General features: G+C 45.6%; 1 protein-coding gene across 1 annotated transcript in view; it reads right to left on the reverse strand.

Annotated features, from left to right (window-relative positions):
- Positions 1-13068, reverse strand: part of AGO2 (argonaute RISC catalytic component 2) — an 89754-nt gene extending 76686 nt beyond the window's left edge. The window contains exon 1 of the mRNA XM_090040711.1: positions 12917-13068. Within this exon, the coding sequence (XP_089896837.1) occupies positions 12917-12962 (46 nt within the window). The 5' untranslated portion in view covers positions 12963-13068. The remainder of the gene's footprint in view (positions 1-12916) is intronic.
- Between the last annotated feature and the right edge of the window lie 4473 nt (positions 13069-17541).

The raw sequence follows: 17541 nt of genomic DNA on the forward strand, positions 1-17541 counted from the left end.
ACCTCAGCCTCTGCTATCTTGTTGAATTTTGTAAGAAACTGGAATCGCTGTGATGGGTTTAACTGTAGGGCTGGGTTTTATCAGCCTACTGAATAAACAGCAGCCTATGAGTTCAAATCCATTCATGCCCTTACCACCTAAGGAACCTAAAAAAAAGTCTATATGAAGCTACAGACTGTATTCATTTAGTTATTCCTGCCATGGTTATGTTCATATTAAAGGCTACTCAAAGGTTCCAATCAAGACTATATCCCACTTATACTAGGAAGTGTACTGAATTGGACAGTACCTGCCATCAGGGCAGTCCCGGGGGGGCAAATCGGGGCAACTGCCCCAGGCGCCATGACCATGCTTTGGGGGGCCCTGAAGCCAGGTGGAGCAGTCACAGCAACTCTGTGCTGCTGCCGGCTTCATGTCCGTCTGCTCAGCACCCCCTCTGCTGCTGAATCCACTGCCAATTGCTGAACTTTCTCTCCCGGTGCTTTGGAATTTCACATTCCAACAACATTTGAGAGCAAACCATTAAGTAAGCTCTTTGTCCTTACTGAGAGCACTGAAGTCACCAAGCATTATTTGTCTGCACTCAAGCATTACCACAATAACTCCTCTTTGCTGCTTTGGGACAAGTGGTCACACAGCAGAAGCGCCGCTTCCCCACTGCATTCCAGGACTCAAACTCCAGATGGACATAGTCCATACAAGTTTATCTTCTGAACAAATCTTAAATACCAAAGCAGATATAAGGCACAACCCACAACCCCTAACCAATTTCCTTTCTACCCTGAAGCTCAACTCTACTATCTTTAATTCAACTGCAGGATCAATGGCAATAGAGCATTACCCAGACAAAAATATGAAAATTTACTGATAGCTTGTCTTCAGGGATATAGTTAAACTGCCAAAGTTATGACTCTCTTTACTTCGCACAGTATGAAAGTGTAATTCAAGTGTAGTGCCCCAAAATTCTTGAACAGCTATGGGTACAACCCCTCCCACCCACAAAAAGACAACTCAAGACTGAACAGCTCTCTTTCTGGTATTGGTATTTTTCTGAAATTTTGTTCTAAAATGTGTCCCCCTGTTAATCACTAAAAAGGATCAACCGCCATATTAGCTGCCATATCTCTAGCACACGGCAGCACTAACCAAGGTTTTACCATTGCAAAGTATCTACCAAACACAGAGGGCTTAAAAATGTTTCCAAAACAGGCTGCAAGATCTATCTTTATCTCATAAGGCACAAAATAAAACCCAACCAGGAAAAATCATTCTAGAATGACCAACATAAATTCTGTCCCTGTCAGGATCTGCAAACAATCATACCATCATTATCAAATATTCATCTCTACTGAGGAATCAAATTAAACCAGCCAAACAAAACTATCAGTGGCACAAGAACTTCCCACTCTCCCATGGAAGGGGCAGACTAGCAAACCAGACAAGGGACAAGAATAAGAAACAGGACCACCACACGTCACAGGGGCCCCGTCTATCCACAAACTCTCTCCACTCCAGTGTAGAATGAACATATCTCTATAACTAAGGACGTACCCACTTTGAGGCAGCAGACAGCAATTTTGCAGGCTGATTGCCATTTTCATGTGATGACCCCCCCAGCTGATTGGCTGAGACACTGCAGCAGCCTGTTCTTGACTGCTGATTGGTGGAGAGGGGCAGGGCCGAACCAATCAGTGTGTGTGCGCGGGGGGGGGGGGGGGGGGGGCACCCACCATCCTGGCTGCTCCCCTTCATGCAGGCGGTTCCCCTCCCCAGCCAGGTTGCAAGGCCATGTCTCAGCGGCCACTGGCTCAAACTGGAGATAGTTTTTTTCCCCTGGAAATTCTGTGCAAAATTGTGAGAACCATTTTTGCAGTGTTCATGGAAACTGCCATTTGTCACGGTTTCTTTGAAAAAAAAAAATCACAATTTAAGTAGACCCCTATCTGTAACAGGGTAGTAAAACCCCATGCTCCATCTGGTTTTCCTGGACTAATCTTTTTTTTTGTTTTAACCTATCCGAGTCCTTAAAAAAAAAATAATGGAGCTCCAGCTTCCTTGCAACAATGGAGATCAGTCTTAAAATCTCCCAACAAGAATATTAAACCAATTCCTACCAAAATATGCCACTCTTTCCTCCTTTTTAAAATGTCAGTTGGAGAGAGAAAATTAATCCACCAGTTTCCCTTTAGAGCACTCCTCTAAACTTTTTACTTGTATTCAGTAATCTAACACTTGAGCTCTTCCTAAGAACTTCAGGATGCACCTGTCCCACACGGCTTCCAAATGATATGACCTCACTCCAATCTTCTGTACTGTACTAATTTATACTTGTAAACCAACTTGTTTAGGGCAGGAACAGGAACATGTGGTCCTGTTTAAACAAGTTTCTTTTCACTGTTCTCATGATTACCTTGTTCTTTTACCTGCTGTTACATTTTTGTTTTTCCTCTCTCCATTCTCCTACCATCTCCACTGTGTAACCAGAACTGAATCTGAAATACCTGAGCGGAGAAAGGTCTCCTGATGAAAAGCCCTGAAACATTTTTAAAGTACCTCTTGTAAATCATGGTTTCTGCCTCAAAAACCTACAGACAGCAAGAGAGGACCATAAACAACTCAGGGAAGGTCAGCTGAAGACCTGTAAAACCACAATTAGTAAGGTAGAAACACATCCTGATAGTTCAGGCATCACTTCAGTTTCTCTAAACATAATTGTGGATTAGAAAAGTACCGAGAAACAGGCACAGAAGATTCTTATAATCCCATGAGCACTATTATCTTGAAAAGCCAATTTATAACCGTTTGCCTATCTGTGGGGCACGAGGACAAATGTCTAGTCTGAAAATTTTCTCTAGACAAGGTACACACATTAATGGCATGGCTCCACCTACATCAGCCAGCCAAAGCTGCACCGTAAACCAGCATGTACATAAGTGGGTTGGGGAGGGGGGGTAAACTTGAACCAATGCCATTAATGAGTCTCAAATGTGGCTGCTCCTGGCAACAATAGGAACTGCTAACAATTTTGGTTTTGTTTGTTTTTCTTTTTTCAATGAATAAAAAGGGGAAGGGGGGAGAAAGTGTTGGTAAATGTATAGCTGGTCCGAAAAGATGCAATTGGTGAATATAGAAAGCAGGCATTTGCATCAGTCTCCCCATACCACTGATCCATAAGCCTTTTTATAAAATGTATTTTATTTTAGTTTCACTCTTCCTTCTCATCTTATTCTATTCACCAGAGTTTGAAGGCAGAGGAAAATATCCACAGGTTTGTGTATTTACTGAAGAGACACCCGTTAATTATTTCACCACAAGGTTTGCATTTGCCATCAAGTTCAGCCACATGGCTTCCTTTTGTACCAGCAATGTAAGTGTTACTGGCTGCTTATATGGAAAAAAACCCCACAACAGCGCTTGAGCACAGTGCATGCCCAGTTGGACCCAGTTCGCCCAACATCTGTATAGATCAGATGCTTCAGCAAGGCTTTTGAGCACTTATATCTAACAGCTGATTGAATCAGCTACTGGGTAAAAGCACCCAAAAGCCCTGCTGAAGCATCTGATCGATACAGATACTGTGGAGCTGGGTCAAACTAACCGGATGCCTCTTCTGGTAAAAGTGCCACCCCCGACCCCCATGCCCCTCCCAACCTCCTCCCATTCTGTCAGCAGCAATATTGAGGCCAGAAGCTAATAAACGTTTCTCTATACAGTACTATACTTCCGGCCTAATTTTTTTCTAGCTTATCACGAAATAAGGCTTGATAGCACATACTGAGTTTCAGTTACCACCTTCAAAAGAATTATACTTCTACTTTCATTATACCATAGGGCTTGTTCACGTCTTAGTGTAAGCATGACAGGCCTACTGGGGTGAAACTCTTCTTACATATGGACACAATTAAACCAAAGTACTATAACCATTTTAACTTTGGGTTTAGAAAAGACTGAAGTTTCAGGACATACTTCTTAAAGAGTTTGTTTTTTTGCTAATTTTTAATGTTTGATATTGAATTTTTTTCATATTGATCAGGTATTATTTGTTTCTCACACCATCCAATACAAAGGAGAATACACCTGAACAAAATTATACTTAACATGTAGGTTCAAATTCACACTCAGATGAAAATGCAAGTAATAATTCATACTGAAGTTAGCAGGAGTGACACAGGTGAGATAAAATGCATCACAAACAAAACTGAACTGCCATGTTAAACAGTTAAACCTTCTAGAATTCGGTACTTGAAATATGCCAGTTGCCACTATGCTATTTGTACATTACTATGTTGTTCATGAAGCATAAAGACTTGCTGAATTACAAGAGTCTATATATCAACATTTGATATCTGATTATATATCGCTTCCTGTTATTTATGTTTACACAACTAGTCATTAAACAACAAAAAATGCCATTTAAAGTAAATTTCTTAAAATTAAAGCAAATAATTTCAGTGAAAGATTTAAGAGTAAAAGTTTCAGAAACACCTCAATAACACTCCCAAAAGTAATCCAAAATCTTAAGGTAGACTCTCCCAAGTCATCCATGAAAATTAAGTTCCAGTTTCAAGAGTGCCACAGACCTATTGCTCCTAAGGCACTTCTGAAAATACTAATTTTAACTTTACTTTTAATAATATTAGAGTATCTCCACATTAAAACAAAAACAGAGTCCAGTTTGGGGTCTGAAATTTCTCGGATATGCCAACAGAGGTTCACACTGTTCAACTACAGTACAATTTTGTGTTTGTTTAATATTCTGAGCCGATTTTAACTATTCATCCTAAAAGCAAACTTGGCTTTGAGAAAGCAGCACTTGATTTGCACATTTGCATACAGGGAAACACGATGGTACTCAAAAGCATCTTATTTTTGTGCTTCCTGAAACAATTATATTCAAAGGCCCTAGTTCCCCACAAGAGAATGTGAAAGAGTCTTATGGTAAAGCTCTTTGGTTTCTGTTACACTCCAGCACAGGAAACAGAACTAACTCAAAGCAGGTTATTACATTTTCAAACCTAGTTTGGTTAAAAAAAAAAAAAAAAAAAAAAAAAGTCGTATTTATTATGCCCAACTTGTTTTTACTCAAATTCCATGTATTGCATCTTTTCATGACAGTAATATCCAACTTTACATGTTTATATATGGACATGGATGACAACTTTTGCCCAGTGTTTCTACAATGAACAAATTAACTCGAGTTTCATTTTCACATCCACTAAAACAGGGACGGTTACAATCTCTCAAAGCGACTGTTTTCAATTTTCTTAATCTTCCAATGTCAATGTGACAAGACCTAGACATGGTGTAGGCTTTTTTCAGAAAGTGAAAGCTTCTATTTCTTGGCCAAAGGTGGCTTCTAAGGCAAATTCTGTCATCTTAACATTACAAAAAAATGAAATAAAAATACAGGGTCCTCACAATAGTCTACGACTTAGCAAAGGTAAAAAAAGGGTTTCTGCAAAGGTGCAGCACTGCTAAGTCAGACAGTTCACAAAGTCTTGTGTATTAATCTAAATCAGGGATGAGCAAAGTGTGGCGGGCCAAATGACTGGATCCAGCTTACGGGCAGGCACCCACGGGGTGAATGAATCCAGCCAGCAGGCAGATTGCATCTCTGGCTGACACGTGGTGCTGGGCAGCCAGGGCTGCTTCCGGCATGCCAGGCACACTCTCTCTCCCTGGGCTGGGGCTGCCACCAGCGCAGCAGCATGAACCCACCTGCATGTCCCCTCCTGCCCGCCCTGCAGTCCAGACCTGGCAGCTGCTAGCTGCAGCCACAACTGCCCAAAGCCAGCTGGCAAGTTCCAGATAAGGGGAAAGGGAGGAACATGGCATGCTATAGCTGCAGGCCGGTTTAAGCTTCTGTGAAGGTTGTAGCATCTCCCACCCGCCTGCAGCAACCCAGAAGCTGTTGGCCATGTTTGGGCAGCTGTGAGCATGGCTTGCAGCTGCCAGGTCTGGACCCATGTGCACTAAAGCTCTGGGTGGGTGGACTCCAGCTGGGGGGGAGGGGGCGGGGGGAAGGGCACATGTTTAAACCCCTGGGCAGTTTCAGGCTTCTGCATTGGTTGCAGCCCTCTGAAGTAGGAACGGGAGCCAGCACAGGGGAGGGAGGAGGAGACATGTGCACCATCAACCAGTCACCAAAACTCATTAAAGTGAACTGCCAGTTCAAACAAATGCTCATCCCAATTTCAATGCACATTCTTAACTAATACATAGTTTAAATCACAGACAGTACATTTATCTCTGCAGATGAAAAGTTACTATACCAAATTTACCCCAGTCAATGGAATGACAGTATGCTGGTGCCAGTGCTAGACTAGGAAAATGAGAGAGTGTGGTCAATTCTGCACTGTCAAACGAAGCACGCTAGCAACTCCCTTATTCAGATGCCCCCCCAACTCTACATGTTGTGGACTTCTTCTGGAAGGTGTTAAGAAAGCTTGAAGTCCCACCCCACTTTTCAAAACTGTCACTGGCTCAAATAAGCTTTACACTTGTTACGTTGACGACCAAAACTTGAAAAGGCTACAGGAACTTCAAGAAGACTGAACAAAGTTAGTCAACTTGGTATTGCCATGAGAGAAAAATATGTCCACAGTCTGAGCTAGAGCCTACCTTTCCATCATGATAAGTTCTGAACTAGTTCTAGACAAAGAGAGCTAGGCAGCACTGCAGACAGCTCAGTGAAGATAGCCAATGTAAAGACAGCAGTAGTGAAAGCTAACAAGATGTTGGACTGCATCAGCAAGACAGTGATGCAAAGTGATGCACATGGGGAGGAACAACCAGCTCCATACCTACAGGTTGGGGAACTTCCTTCTTGTCAGTAGAGAGGCAGAAAAGGACTCCAAGATGAACATGGGCCGGCAGTGCAGGGACGCAGTCAGGAAGGCCAACAGCTCCTTGTCATGCATCCACAGATGCATCTCGAGCAGGTCCAAGGAGGTGATCCTCCCCCTCTATGCAGCACTGGTCAGGCTGCAACTGGAGTACTGTGTCCAGTTCTGGGCGCTGCACTTCAGGAGGGATGTGGACAGCATGGAGAGGGTCCAGAGGAGGCCACTCGCATGATCAAGGGCAGCAGGGCAGGCCTTATGAGGAGAGGCTACAGGGCCCGAACCTGTTCAGCCTCCACGAGAGAAGGCTGAGGGGGGATCTAGTGGCCTGTTACAAACTAGTCAGGGGGACCAGCAGGCACTGGGGAAGCCCCTGTTCCCCCAAGCACTGCCAGGAGTGACCAGGAATAACGGTCACAAGTTGGTAGAGGGTAGATTTAGGCTAGATATCAGGGGGTGCGACTTCACGGTCAGGGCGGCTAGGATCTGGAACCAACTTCCAAGAGAAGTGGTGCTGGCCCCTACCCTGGGGGTCTTTAAGAGGAGGTTAGATGAACACCTTGCCGGGGTCATTTGACCCCAGTGCTCTTTCCTGCCATGGCAGGGGGTCGGACTAGATGATCTACTCAGGTCCCTTCCGACCCTTTAAACTATGAAACAGCACGGATTAGAATACTATTCCTGTTGGCTTTACTTTAATCACCTATTATTGACTGCTGTTTTCAAAAGTGTCTGGCAAAAAAAAAAAAGTATAGAAATAACCTGTTATCTCATCTTTCTCCCATTCATTCCCCAAAATTTGGGAAAAGCAGGTATTTGGTGTTGGCGGGCTGTTTTAAAACTTGATTCATATTCAGGTTGGTTATTATTTCTAGAAGCAAAGAAAAAGCCTGGCCACTGGGTACAACTTGGCTTGTGGTTTCTTGGTTACATCAGAAATGCTTACTACAACTGGACAATGGAAAAAATCCAAAGATCTACTGAAAGATGACTAAAAGGACAGATACGTAAGATACAAAAGAATGAATCATGATGAAGAGATCAGACCAAGTTCTATTAACTGTATCCTCAAGCACTGAAAGAAGATCAAGAAAAATCAGAAGTATCAGTGACAAGGAAGTGATAAACAAGATGCTGAATGAAACAATGTACATATTAGGCATTAACATGACATGAACACATTAGAAGTTATGCTAGGTAAGCAAACAGCACTGACAATACCCCCTCACATTTAAAGGTAAAGGAAGTGGATAGAAAGAAACTTGAAGCACTTGTTAATGAATCCTATGGAGGATGGGTTACCAAACAAAACAGACCAACAAGGCAATTACAAAACTATGAATCCAGAGTTAATAGGTATTAATATAGCTAGGTGTATGTAGGTAGAATTAAAGTTATTGTCATCTCTGTTTTACACAGTCATTTCTTTTAAAGCAGCCATATATACCTGTCCAAAAATTTACACCTAAAATTACTATAGCAAAGATATTAGAGAAAGGACATGAAAAATGATCCCAGAGGGCCTCCTGTTAATCCATCTGATGGAACAAGGTACCTATAAAACTTGCAAGCTACCCATCTGTGCACAGTACATGTCAGAAGTGGAGCATGGTGGTGAAAGCACATGGATTATGTGAATCCTAGAGCTGACCCACTTCTACAACCAATTAGTTAAAGCTGCATGAAGGTTTTCATACTAAACCCATCTCAGGAAGTTATAAGCTATTGGAAAAAATTCACATTTTAGGCTCCATGGTTTCTGCCCCAATGCAAGACTTTAAAGCATAAGCAGGTCCTTCAGCTCTTTTTGGAGTAAAGAGAATAAGAAATTCTTATCACTTAAAAAACAAAAAAATCAAGTTCTAAAAAGTGCCTGATGGCTGAAGTGTGGGATAGAAACAGTGCATGTGTATGGTACACTGCATGTGTATAGTTTATGTGAACAAGCATTTAATTATGCATCTGAAGTCAGTTAAGCAGGATGGCTCACACTTATGTGGCTAAAACTTAAGGGTGAGTAACAAAAAAAAATACATTGCAAGGATGGCCTTGGCCCCTGCAGTGAAAATTGGAAGAGCTAATGTATTCTTGTCAAGTGACCTAGGAGGCAGCCCTAGTCAGAAGTGATGGCAGCAAAGGGGTCTCCCCTACAGTCATCCTAAGCACTCGTGGAAGAGAAGTTCCAGCCAACTTATTCTCTACAATGTGTGACAAAAGACAGTCTGTAAGGTGCACCTTACAGACTAACTGAACCAGAGATGTACAAGTTTTTGTGAGCAACTGCTCATTTTGTCAGATGCTATGAAAGGATGCGAATGTTCTTTTATAGCATCTGACAGCTTTCCTAAGCAACACCTCACTTTGTCAGATGCATAAGCTCTCTGCATGACCCTTTATAACATCTATTCAGGAAGGGAAAGCGTACCCTTACTCTGCTTTCTGCCTGACTTCAGACTGACATGGCTAGCAACCTCTCTCTACAATGTGTGCGCCTCCAGTAGGAAGTTTCTGAAAGGCCCACAGGGGTTCAGAGTCCTTCACACTTACATTCTTTTCACTTTTTTCCCCCTCTTCCCTCACGTGAAAAGTTGATTACAACTAAAAATGCATTATGGTTGCATCCTTCCAAAAAACAGAGGAAAATGCATGTTAACCACAAATTCTGCCCTCTTTTGTGTAAGCACTGCATTACAATCATCTTTCTATGTCTTTTACCAATACTGTACAACATATTTTTCCTGCTACTTAAATGCAGATGCTGCAACCTGCAACTGTATATTACTAAGTATGTCAATCTGTGTGCAGCTTTACAAATTAACCCATGTTGCCATGGTACATTTGAAGCATCATCATTCAGCCATCTCCGATTCAAGGTTTGATGACACAATCAAAATGATTTCTCTATGTAAATCTCTTTACTAATCCTGTTTCATGACTGACCCATCTACTCTTCTATGTTCTTTATCCACACTCTTAAGTGTTCCAGTCCTTCCTCATCCATGCATTATTGTATCCCACAGGCAGTCCCTTCCTTCTCTAATCACATGGCTAAAAATTTTTAATTTAATTTAAGGTCCCTTGTCACTGCAGACTTATCTAGCACCCAGTCATAGATTTTTTTTTCTGTCCAGGGAAGTCTCACTGTTATTCAAGAAGGCCGCACTGAAGCATACATGAATATAACAGCAAGTCTGGCATACACAGGTCAGCTGAGTTTGCACTATCGCAACTACTTCATACTCTGAGCTGTGCTTAAGGCTATACAGACTGTTGAAAAAGTATAGTACAAGTGTTGACAATATCAACACATACACCACGGGGAGAAAAAAAGCCCAAGTCAAATGCATACTAGTCTGTACAACAGAGACCACAGTATAAACTTTAAACGGTGCTGTATATTACTACAGTAACAAATTTAACACTATCTTAACACATACTGAGACACAGGATAGCCATTATGTCTGTCACTTCCTCATTTACACCTGGCACTACTGAAGTTCTCAATGCAATTTGTTCTTTAGATTTAAAGCAATGCAAATTTTGCAACGGATATGAAAAAAGACAGCTGACTCTATTTAGGGGCAAGCATAACAATCCTGACACTCACAGAAGAAATAGTTTGATTCCAGGTCAGGCAAATCTGTCTATCAGAATTAGAAGATGAGAGTCGAAGGTTTTACCTGGATGGACCAGCATGGGATGATGCTGGTTCTCAAGTCAAAGACACCCATTTTCTCCATTCTCCATCACTTCAAATTCCAAACAAAAAAGGCCATTGGGTATCCATCTCTGCAAGGTGAGGGGCCATGGACTACACCGGTGCACTCCCCAGCCTGTAAGTGGTGTGGTTGACTAGATGTCCCTCATGCTTCACAACTCTACCAAAAACAGACACCGGATACCTTACTTCAAAGAGCTCTCCTAGAGAAAAAATGAAGCCTTGCTCTGGGGCTGCGGAGGCATGGGCAACTTGCCTTTTTCAACCTTAAGTATTTCAAGCTTGTCAACATTATGCATGTTCATCACTCCGTGCAAAGACGACGGACTGCGGAGATATTCCAACATTTACTCCAAAAGATACCACTTCTCCAATCCACTGTGCAGGACCAGTGGATCAAAGTAGCACCTTCTGAAGTAACAGCTGCAGCAAACAGCTTGTCTTTCATTCCTCAGTCTGCTACCGAGTGCAAACTGCAAATGTGAATGATCTGGATTCTACGCATCTGAATTAGGATATAAAACCAGATTCTGACCAGTCACACCAACTGGCTGAAAAACTTGAACTGCTGAAGATATTTACATGAGGTGAAAAGCAACCATGAGAACCCCTAAGGTATATCACCAAGTTGCATTAAATAAACTTGGCAATATACCTTAAGGGTAATAAACTTCTAATAAATTAAAATAATAGCAGAATAAAGCAACCCTTTTAGGCATTATTATAGCTTTGTTAATACCAAATGAATGGTAGTAACTTAGTTTTTTATACTCCTAGAAACACAGTGACTCATAAGACAGAACTTGGTAAAACTGATTTTTTCATATTTGGAAGTAATAAAAGCATAAAGTTCATCCATTCTTTTTTCTTCTGCAAGCCAAGCCTGTTATAAAAATCAAACTCTTCAAACACTGCATCACCAACAGGGAAAAAGAGGCTCAGGTGAAAAGCAGAAAGCAAAAGTTTTACATTTTGTTTTTAAGGACTTTTTAGGAGGCATCAGGGCACTCTAGAAAAAGTAGAACTATTACTAAATGTAGGCATTAAACTAGCTACATGTTTTATTATCAATTAATCTAAAAGCATTCAGCATCTTATTTAAAACTCCACTATAGTCCACTGGCTTCAGTCAGCAGATGTCTACAAATGTTTTACCTTTTTTGTTTCAAGGTAAATTTGTAAAATAGTACAGATAAAAACCATAGCCCACGTATAATACTTGTGCAAGAAAAATGAGTACGAGATGACACAGTAATTTCAAACTTTGTTAAAAAACTGTACTATTATAAAGTTAAGAGCACGGCACCATGAAAAGACGATAGAAATTGAAGTCCCTCTTTATACAACAAGCTTTTCTTTCTTTTTTTTCCAAAAGAGATTAAGAAAACAATTAGATGAACATTAAGACTGATTTGATGCCTCTTGTTCAGACTTCCTTAATTAAAGATTCTCTCTCAATGCAAGATTAAATTTTCACGTTTAGTATCAACCAAAATGTAGTCGGACGTAAAATCCATGTATTTTTACGTTCCTCTGAGAAACAAAGAAAACCCCCATAAACTGAGAGATGAACTTGGCAAAAGAATAATGCCACATTGATCTGAGCGGCACGGCCCGAGAGGCCAGACAAGCGATGGAGTTTGAGAAGTCAGATAACGACATGCACGTTGATACCGCAGCTACCACGTCTCACAGATCGGACTGCAGCGAGGACATGCTGACAAAGATGTGGCAACTGCATGTGCGCCTTCGCCTCTTGACGCTCGTGTCCAGCAGTGGGGTAGCACTGCCTGGTACACCGCTAGCCAGTGAGCGAGCTCAGAGCGATCCCAGCTCCTGTTCTTTCTTTTTTTTTTTTTTTTTCCCCCAGTATCACACGCAGGAGACGTGTCCCCGGCAGCCACAGCAGATGTGCAGCAGCAACCTCTGCCCCAAGGGGCACACACATTGGACCCTGCTCCCCACGCCCGAGGGCGCGAACCCGGCCTTGCCCCGGGAGAGACGCCCTTGCCTCTCGCATGTTTCCTGGACCGTCGCGGCTGCGTCCACCCCCAGGCACGGAGGAGCCGGCGAGAGGGCGCCAGGGGGGCGAAGCCGCCTCCAGCTGCGGCAGCGGAGGAGCCCAGCACCCCCACGGCCCGGGACCCCGCTCCGGCCCCAGGGAGGCGCGGGGGACTCGCCGGCTCGCCCCAACCTCCCCCCCTGCCCGCCGGGCCCGCCAGGGGCAGGCCGCGGGCAGGGGCCTCCCTCAGGCGGCGGCCTGCCCTGCCCCCACTCCTCCCTCCCTCACGCGCGCGCGGCCATTGCGGAGGCCCCGCCAGGCCCGAGCGGCGGGGGGGGGGGGGGGCGGACTCACCCGGCCCGGCGGCGGCGGCGGCGGCGGCAGCGGCTCCCGGGTACATGTCTCCGTGCGCGGCGCGGCGCCTCGCTCTGTCCGGGGCAGCGGGGCCGAGCCGGGAGCCGGGAGCCGGGCGGGTCAGCGGGGCCGCGGAGGGGGAGGAGCCGCCTGGTCACGTGGAGCCCGCAGAGGGGGCGGGGCCTGCGAGGGGGAGGAGCCGCCTGGTCACGTGGAGCCCGCGCCCCGCCCCGGCGGGCCCCGCCCCTGGCCCGCAGGGGGTGGGCGCGGGAGCTACGTGGAGCGGGGTGCGGGGCGGAGAGAGCGGGAAGGGGGGGCGGCGCCGTTAGGCGCCCCCCGCCCCGCAGCGCTGCCAGGAAGCCGCACGTGGGGGCGCGTCGCTCCCGCCCTCACTTCCCGGCTCCGCCGCCTGCGTTCCCGCTGGCTCAAGCGAGCAGCCGGCGCTGCCTCCTCCAGGGGGCTCTGCTGGTCCCGCTCGCTGCTCCTTCAGCCCCTCGCAGAGGCCGCAGGCCTCCATGGTGGGGGTCCCGCTCTCCGGGGCGGGGGCGTCGTTACAGACAAGTAAAGGAGGAAAGAGCGGAGTGCTGCTGGGCCGAGAGCTGCTGTAGCAACAACAAATATAAAATATATATACACAACAAATACGTTATATATATATTATACGCCTGCACACACACACAACAATATCATATATATATATATGTATGTATGTATGTTGTGGGTATATATATATGTATATATACACACACAACAAATGGACTTTTATTAGTAAATCTTTAGGATTGGGAATCCAGAAAAAAGATGACAAAGCCGGTAGGGAAATAGAGATTGCCCGAGCGAGGGGCTAACAACAGAGGGACGGGGGCGAGGAGGGGAGGGCCACTAGGTTACAGGCAATACAGTGTTAGCCAAGTAGGCCCGGGAGTGGGGGGCAGAGGAGGGAGGGGGCTCGCGATGCTGAGAGAGAAGAGATAGAGGCACCCCCCCCCGTTACGATGGTCCGCGATGGTGGAGCAAGTGGTTCGAAGGAAGTGCCTCAGTCCGTATAGAGCCTCGTTGCGGGGGGCCGTTTCGGGTGGAGCGGGGTTGTCTGTGGTTGAAGAACCCTCCCTGAGTGAAGTGAAGGTCCATCTGGCGCGGGGGGCGGTTCAGGCGGTCCCCTCCGGGTCCAGTCCGGCGGTGGTTCGTCTGGTGGGGTCGGGGTACTGGCGGTGGCCCGTGCTGTGTTCCTTGTAGATGTCGCGGGGCCAGCGGATGGTGTTGGACACCGTGAGGCAGCGTATCAGCTTGGCGTAGCGGCGGGAGACGCGGCAGGCGCGCAGGACGCTCTGGTTGCTGGGGTCCCCGGCTCCGAGCGTTCCCATGATGAGTGTGTCAACCGTCACATAGCCGCAGCCCCTCAGGGCGTCACACACACACATACAGACACACACACAAAACCAGCAAATGTAACTATATACATACAACACCCAATATCATAGATTCCTAGATGTAGGGTCGGAAAGGACCTTGTAGATCTTCTACAACCCCCTGCCTTAGGCAGGAGAGAAAACTGGGCTCAAATGACCCCAGCCAAGTAAACAGCGAGCCTTCTCTTAAAGACCCCCAGGGTAGGGAAGTTGGTTTCAGATGCTAGCCGCCCTGACAGTGAAGTAGTGCCTCCTGATGTCTAGTCTACACCTGCTTTCTAGCAACTTATGGCCGTTATTCCTTGTTACTCCGGGAGGTGATCAGGGGAACAAGGTGTCTCCCAAACCCTGCTGGTTCCCCCTAGTAAGTTTATAGATGGCCACTAGATCCCCCTCAGCCTTCTCTTGTGGAGGCGGAACAGGCTCAGGTCCGGCAGCCTCTCCTCGTAGGGCCTGCCCTGCTGCCCCTGATCATGCGAGTGGCCTCCTCTGGACCCCCTCCATGCTGTCCACATCCCTCCTGAAGTGCGGTGCCCAGAACTGGACGCAGTACTCCAGCTGTGGCCTGACCAGTGCTGCATAGAGGGGGAGGATCACCTCCCTGGACCTGCTCGAGATGCATCTGTGGATGCAGGACAAGGTGCGGTTGGCCTTCCTGACCATGTTCTCTCATTGCTGGCCCATGTTCATCTTGGAGTCAGTAATGACACCAAGATCTCTTTCTGGCACCATGCTTTCGAGAAGGGAGTTCCCCAGCCTGTAGGTCTGCTGCTGGTTCCTACTGCCCAAGTGCAGCACCTTGCACTTGTCAGTATTGAATCCCATCCTATTCTCATTCACCCACCCCTGTAACCTGTCCGACTGACCTCGCCAGTGCAGGCCTCGTGTCACCGTCCGGGCCTACTCACCGGGAGAATAGAGGAGAATACCACCTGCGCCCCCGTCTCCTTGAGCTGGCCCCCAGGGCCTCAAAGTCCTTCATGATGAGGTCTGTGTTGCCTCTGGCCATGTCATTTGCTCCCACATGGATGAGAACCATGGGGTACTGGTCCGAGGGTTGAATGTAGGCCAGGATCCTCTCTGTGATATCCCGAATCCAAGCCCCAGGCATGAAGCAGATCTCTCATGCCATGGGGTCGGGCCAGCAGATGGGACCCTCCACTCCCCTTAGGATGGAGTCCCCAATGACGAGGACCCGGCGTTTCCTTCTCCTGATGTTCCTGCTCTGCGCCGTCTGTGTTGTGTGTGGAGAGGCATCGTCCCTGCTGGAGGCATCCCCTTCATCCTTCTCCCTCGCGGCTGCCAGGGCCTTGTATCAAATACAAAGGACAGTAGTAACTCCTGTGGCCACGTCCCCAAAATGTGTTTAACTATGAAGACCTGTTACTATTTGTGCTTATTAGGGTCACAACTAAATTTGTGTTTTTCTATAGCTGGTACGGATCAAATAACTTCAGGGCCCCAGAATGCTACAAGGCCAAGCAAGAGGAGCTGAAGAGGCAGGTGGCAAGAGGAAGAGGGAGAGGAAATCTCATCGGTGTGTGTGTGTGAGCACATGCATACCCACATTAAGTCAACCTGCTCTATTTATGTAGGTTGGAAGAAATTAGACAACTCTCTCTCACAGTACTCATGCTGCTACACGTATAGACAGGCAGGCTGATTGAACTACACTTATTGAACTACAGGAGTGGGGGGGAAATATCTGTATGCTGCCCTGTCCTCAGTCATTGTTTCCCTTTGTTTATTGCTTGAGCAGATGAGGTGGCATGGTTTAGATCACTGTTCCAGGCATATAAAATTGAAGTGGGGTCATCACCTCACTTGCAACCATTTCAAACATTGAATTATTCATTACTTTTATTGCTGGTAAAAAAAAAAAAAAGGTAATGTGGCAATAATGCATGACATCAGACCCTCATGGACAGCATGTCAGGTGATGCAAATAAAAGCACATGAATCCACCACATTGCACACTACAGATATTATTAACACAGACATCTCAATCATAAGACTGTATTTCAGTTCTTTTGTCCAAGTCCACTTGCCTTACAACAGAACTTGAGGCACAGATAGCTTAGTTCAGTTTGGCGTGGACTTTATTAGGCAAATATAGTTTCCAAACCAACTTAAGAAATTAGTGTTTTTTTCCATTTTAACGTTCTCTTTTATGCCACTGCTCATATTGGCACTTTAGTCTGTCTGCCTGGTGTCTCCTTGCCCTCTTCTGTAGGGCTATCAGTCTTGCTATCCTGGAGTGCCTATTCACCATGTGACTTAGTATTTCAGCCTACGGATGTATTAGTGATCTCTCCCTCCATCAAGGTCATGCAGCAGTCCCACCTTATCCATGGTGTCTAACAAAACAGTGGTATCTAACTCAGCCTCTTCCAAGGCTACTATTCCAGGGCAGTAGCTCACAGAGCTTCCTTCTGACATGCTTCATAACAAAAATTTAAAAAGCAAAGGTAAATAGTAACAAATCTGTCTCAGACTTGAGCCTTTTAATTCATTGTAAGCTCTCTTCTCCGATCTTCTAAAGAACCCCAAACCACAAAGCTGCTTCCTCAAAGGTTTGCCCATGATTCAAGGCAAGTTTTCAGAGGCTAACACTACTCCTGTATCTATCCCACACTTTTCCCACCTTTCCAAACTTTAAACCATTGCTACTTGCTCTGTCATCTGCCACTGCTGAGAACACTCCAGCTCCACCCTTTTTGCAACCCCCCTGCAGGGAGTTGAAGGCTGCCATTGAATCCCCTCTCAGTCTTCTCTAGACTCAGCCGTTCCTCAGAAGTCGTGTCTCCCAGCCCTTTAACCAATTTCATTGCCCTCTGCTGCACCTGCTTCAATTTGTCCACATCCTTTCAAAACAAAAAGATGCAGGAAGCACATAGACAGGTGTTTTTGGATCATTCTATGCTCAAAGACAAAGTCGATTTATATTGAGCACAGGTCTATTCAGTTGTAAAATAAAATATTCTGCTAAAATATTCTGCTAAACAGAGTTTTTTTTCCTACAATGGGACACTAGAAATGCATTTAAGTAAGAAACTACATAGCCCCGGTCTCCCGTCTGTATTTCATTTTCAAAATATATGCATAAGGAGTCCTAGACATGGGCAGCTCACAGTGGCAGGAACACTGGCAAGAGATGTTTTCTCTGGTAACTCAGAAGGTATTAAAAGTCTCCCTACATTTCCTTTAGGGTTGTTG

The sequence above is a fragment of the Crocodylus siamensis genome, chromosome 3 (assembly GCF_052110815.1).
Source record: "Crocodylus siamensis isolate JL-2025a chromosome 3, ASM5211081v1, whole genome shotgun sequence".
Lineage (NCBI taxonomy): Eukaryota > Metazoa > Chordata > Crocodylia > Crocodylidae > Crocodylus > Crocodylus siamensis.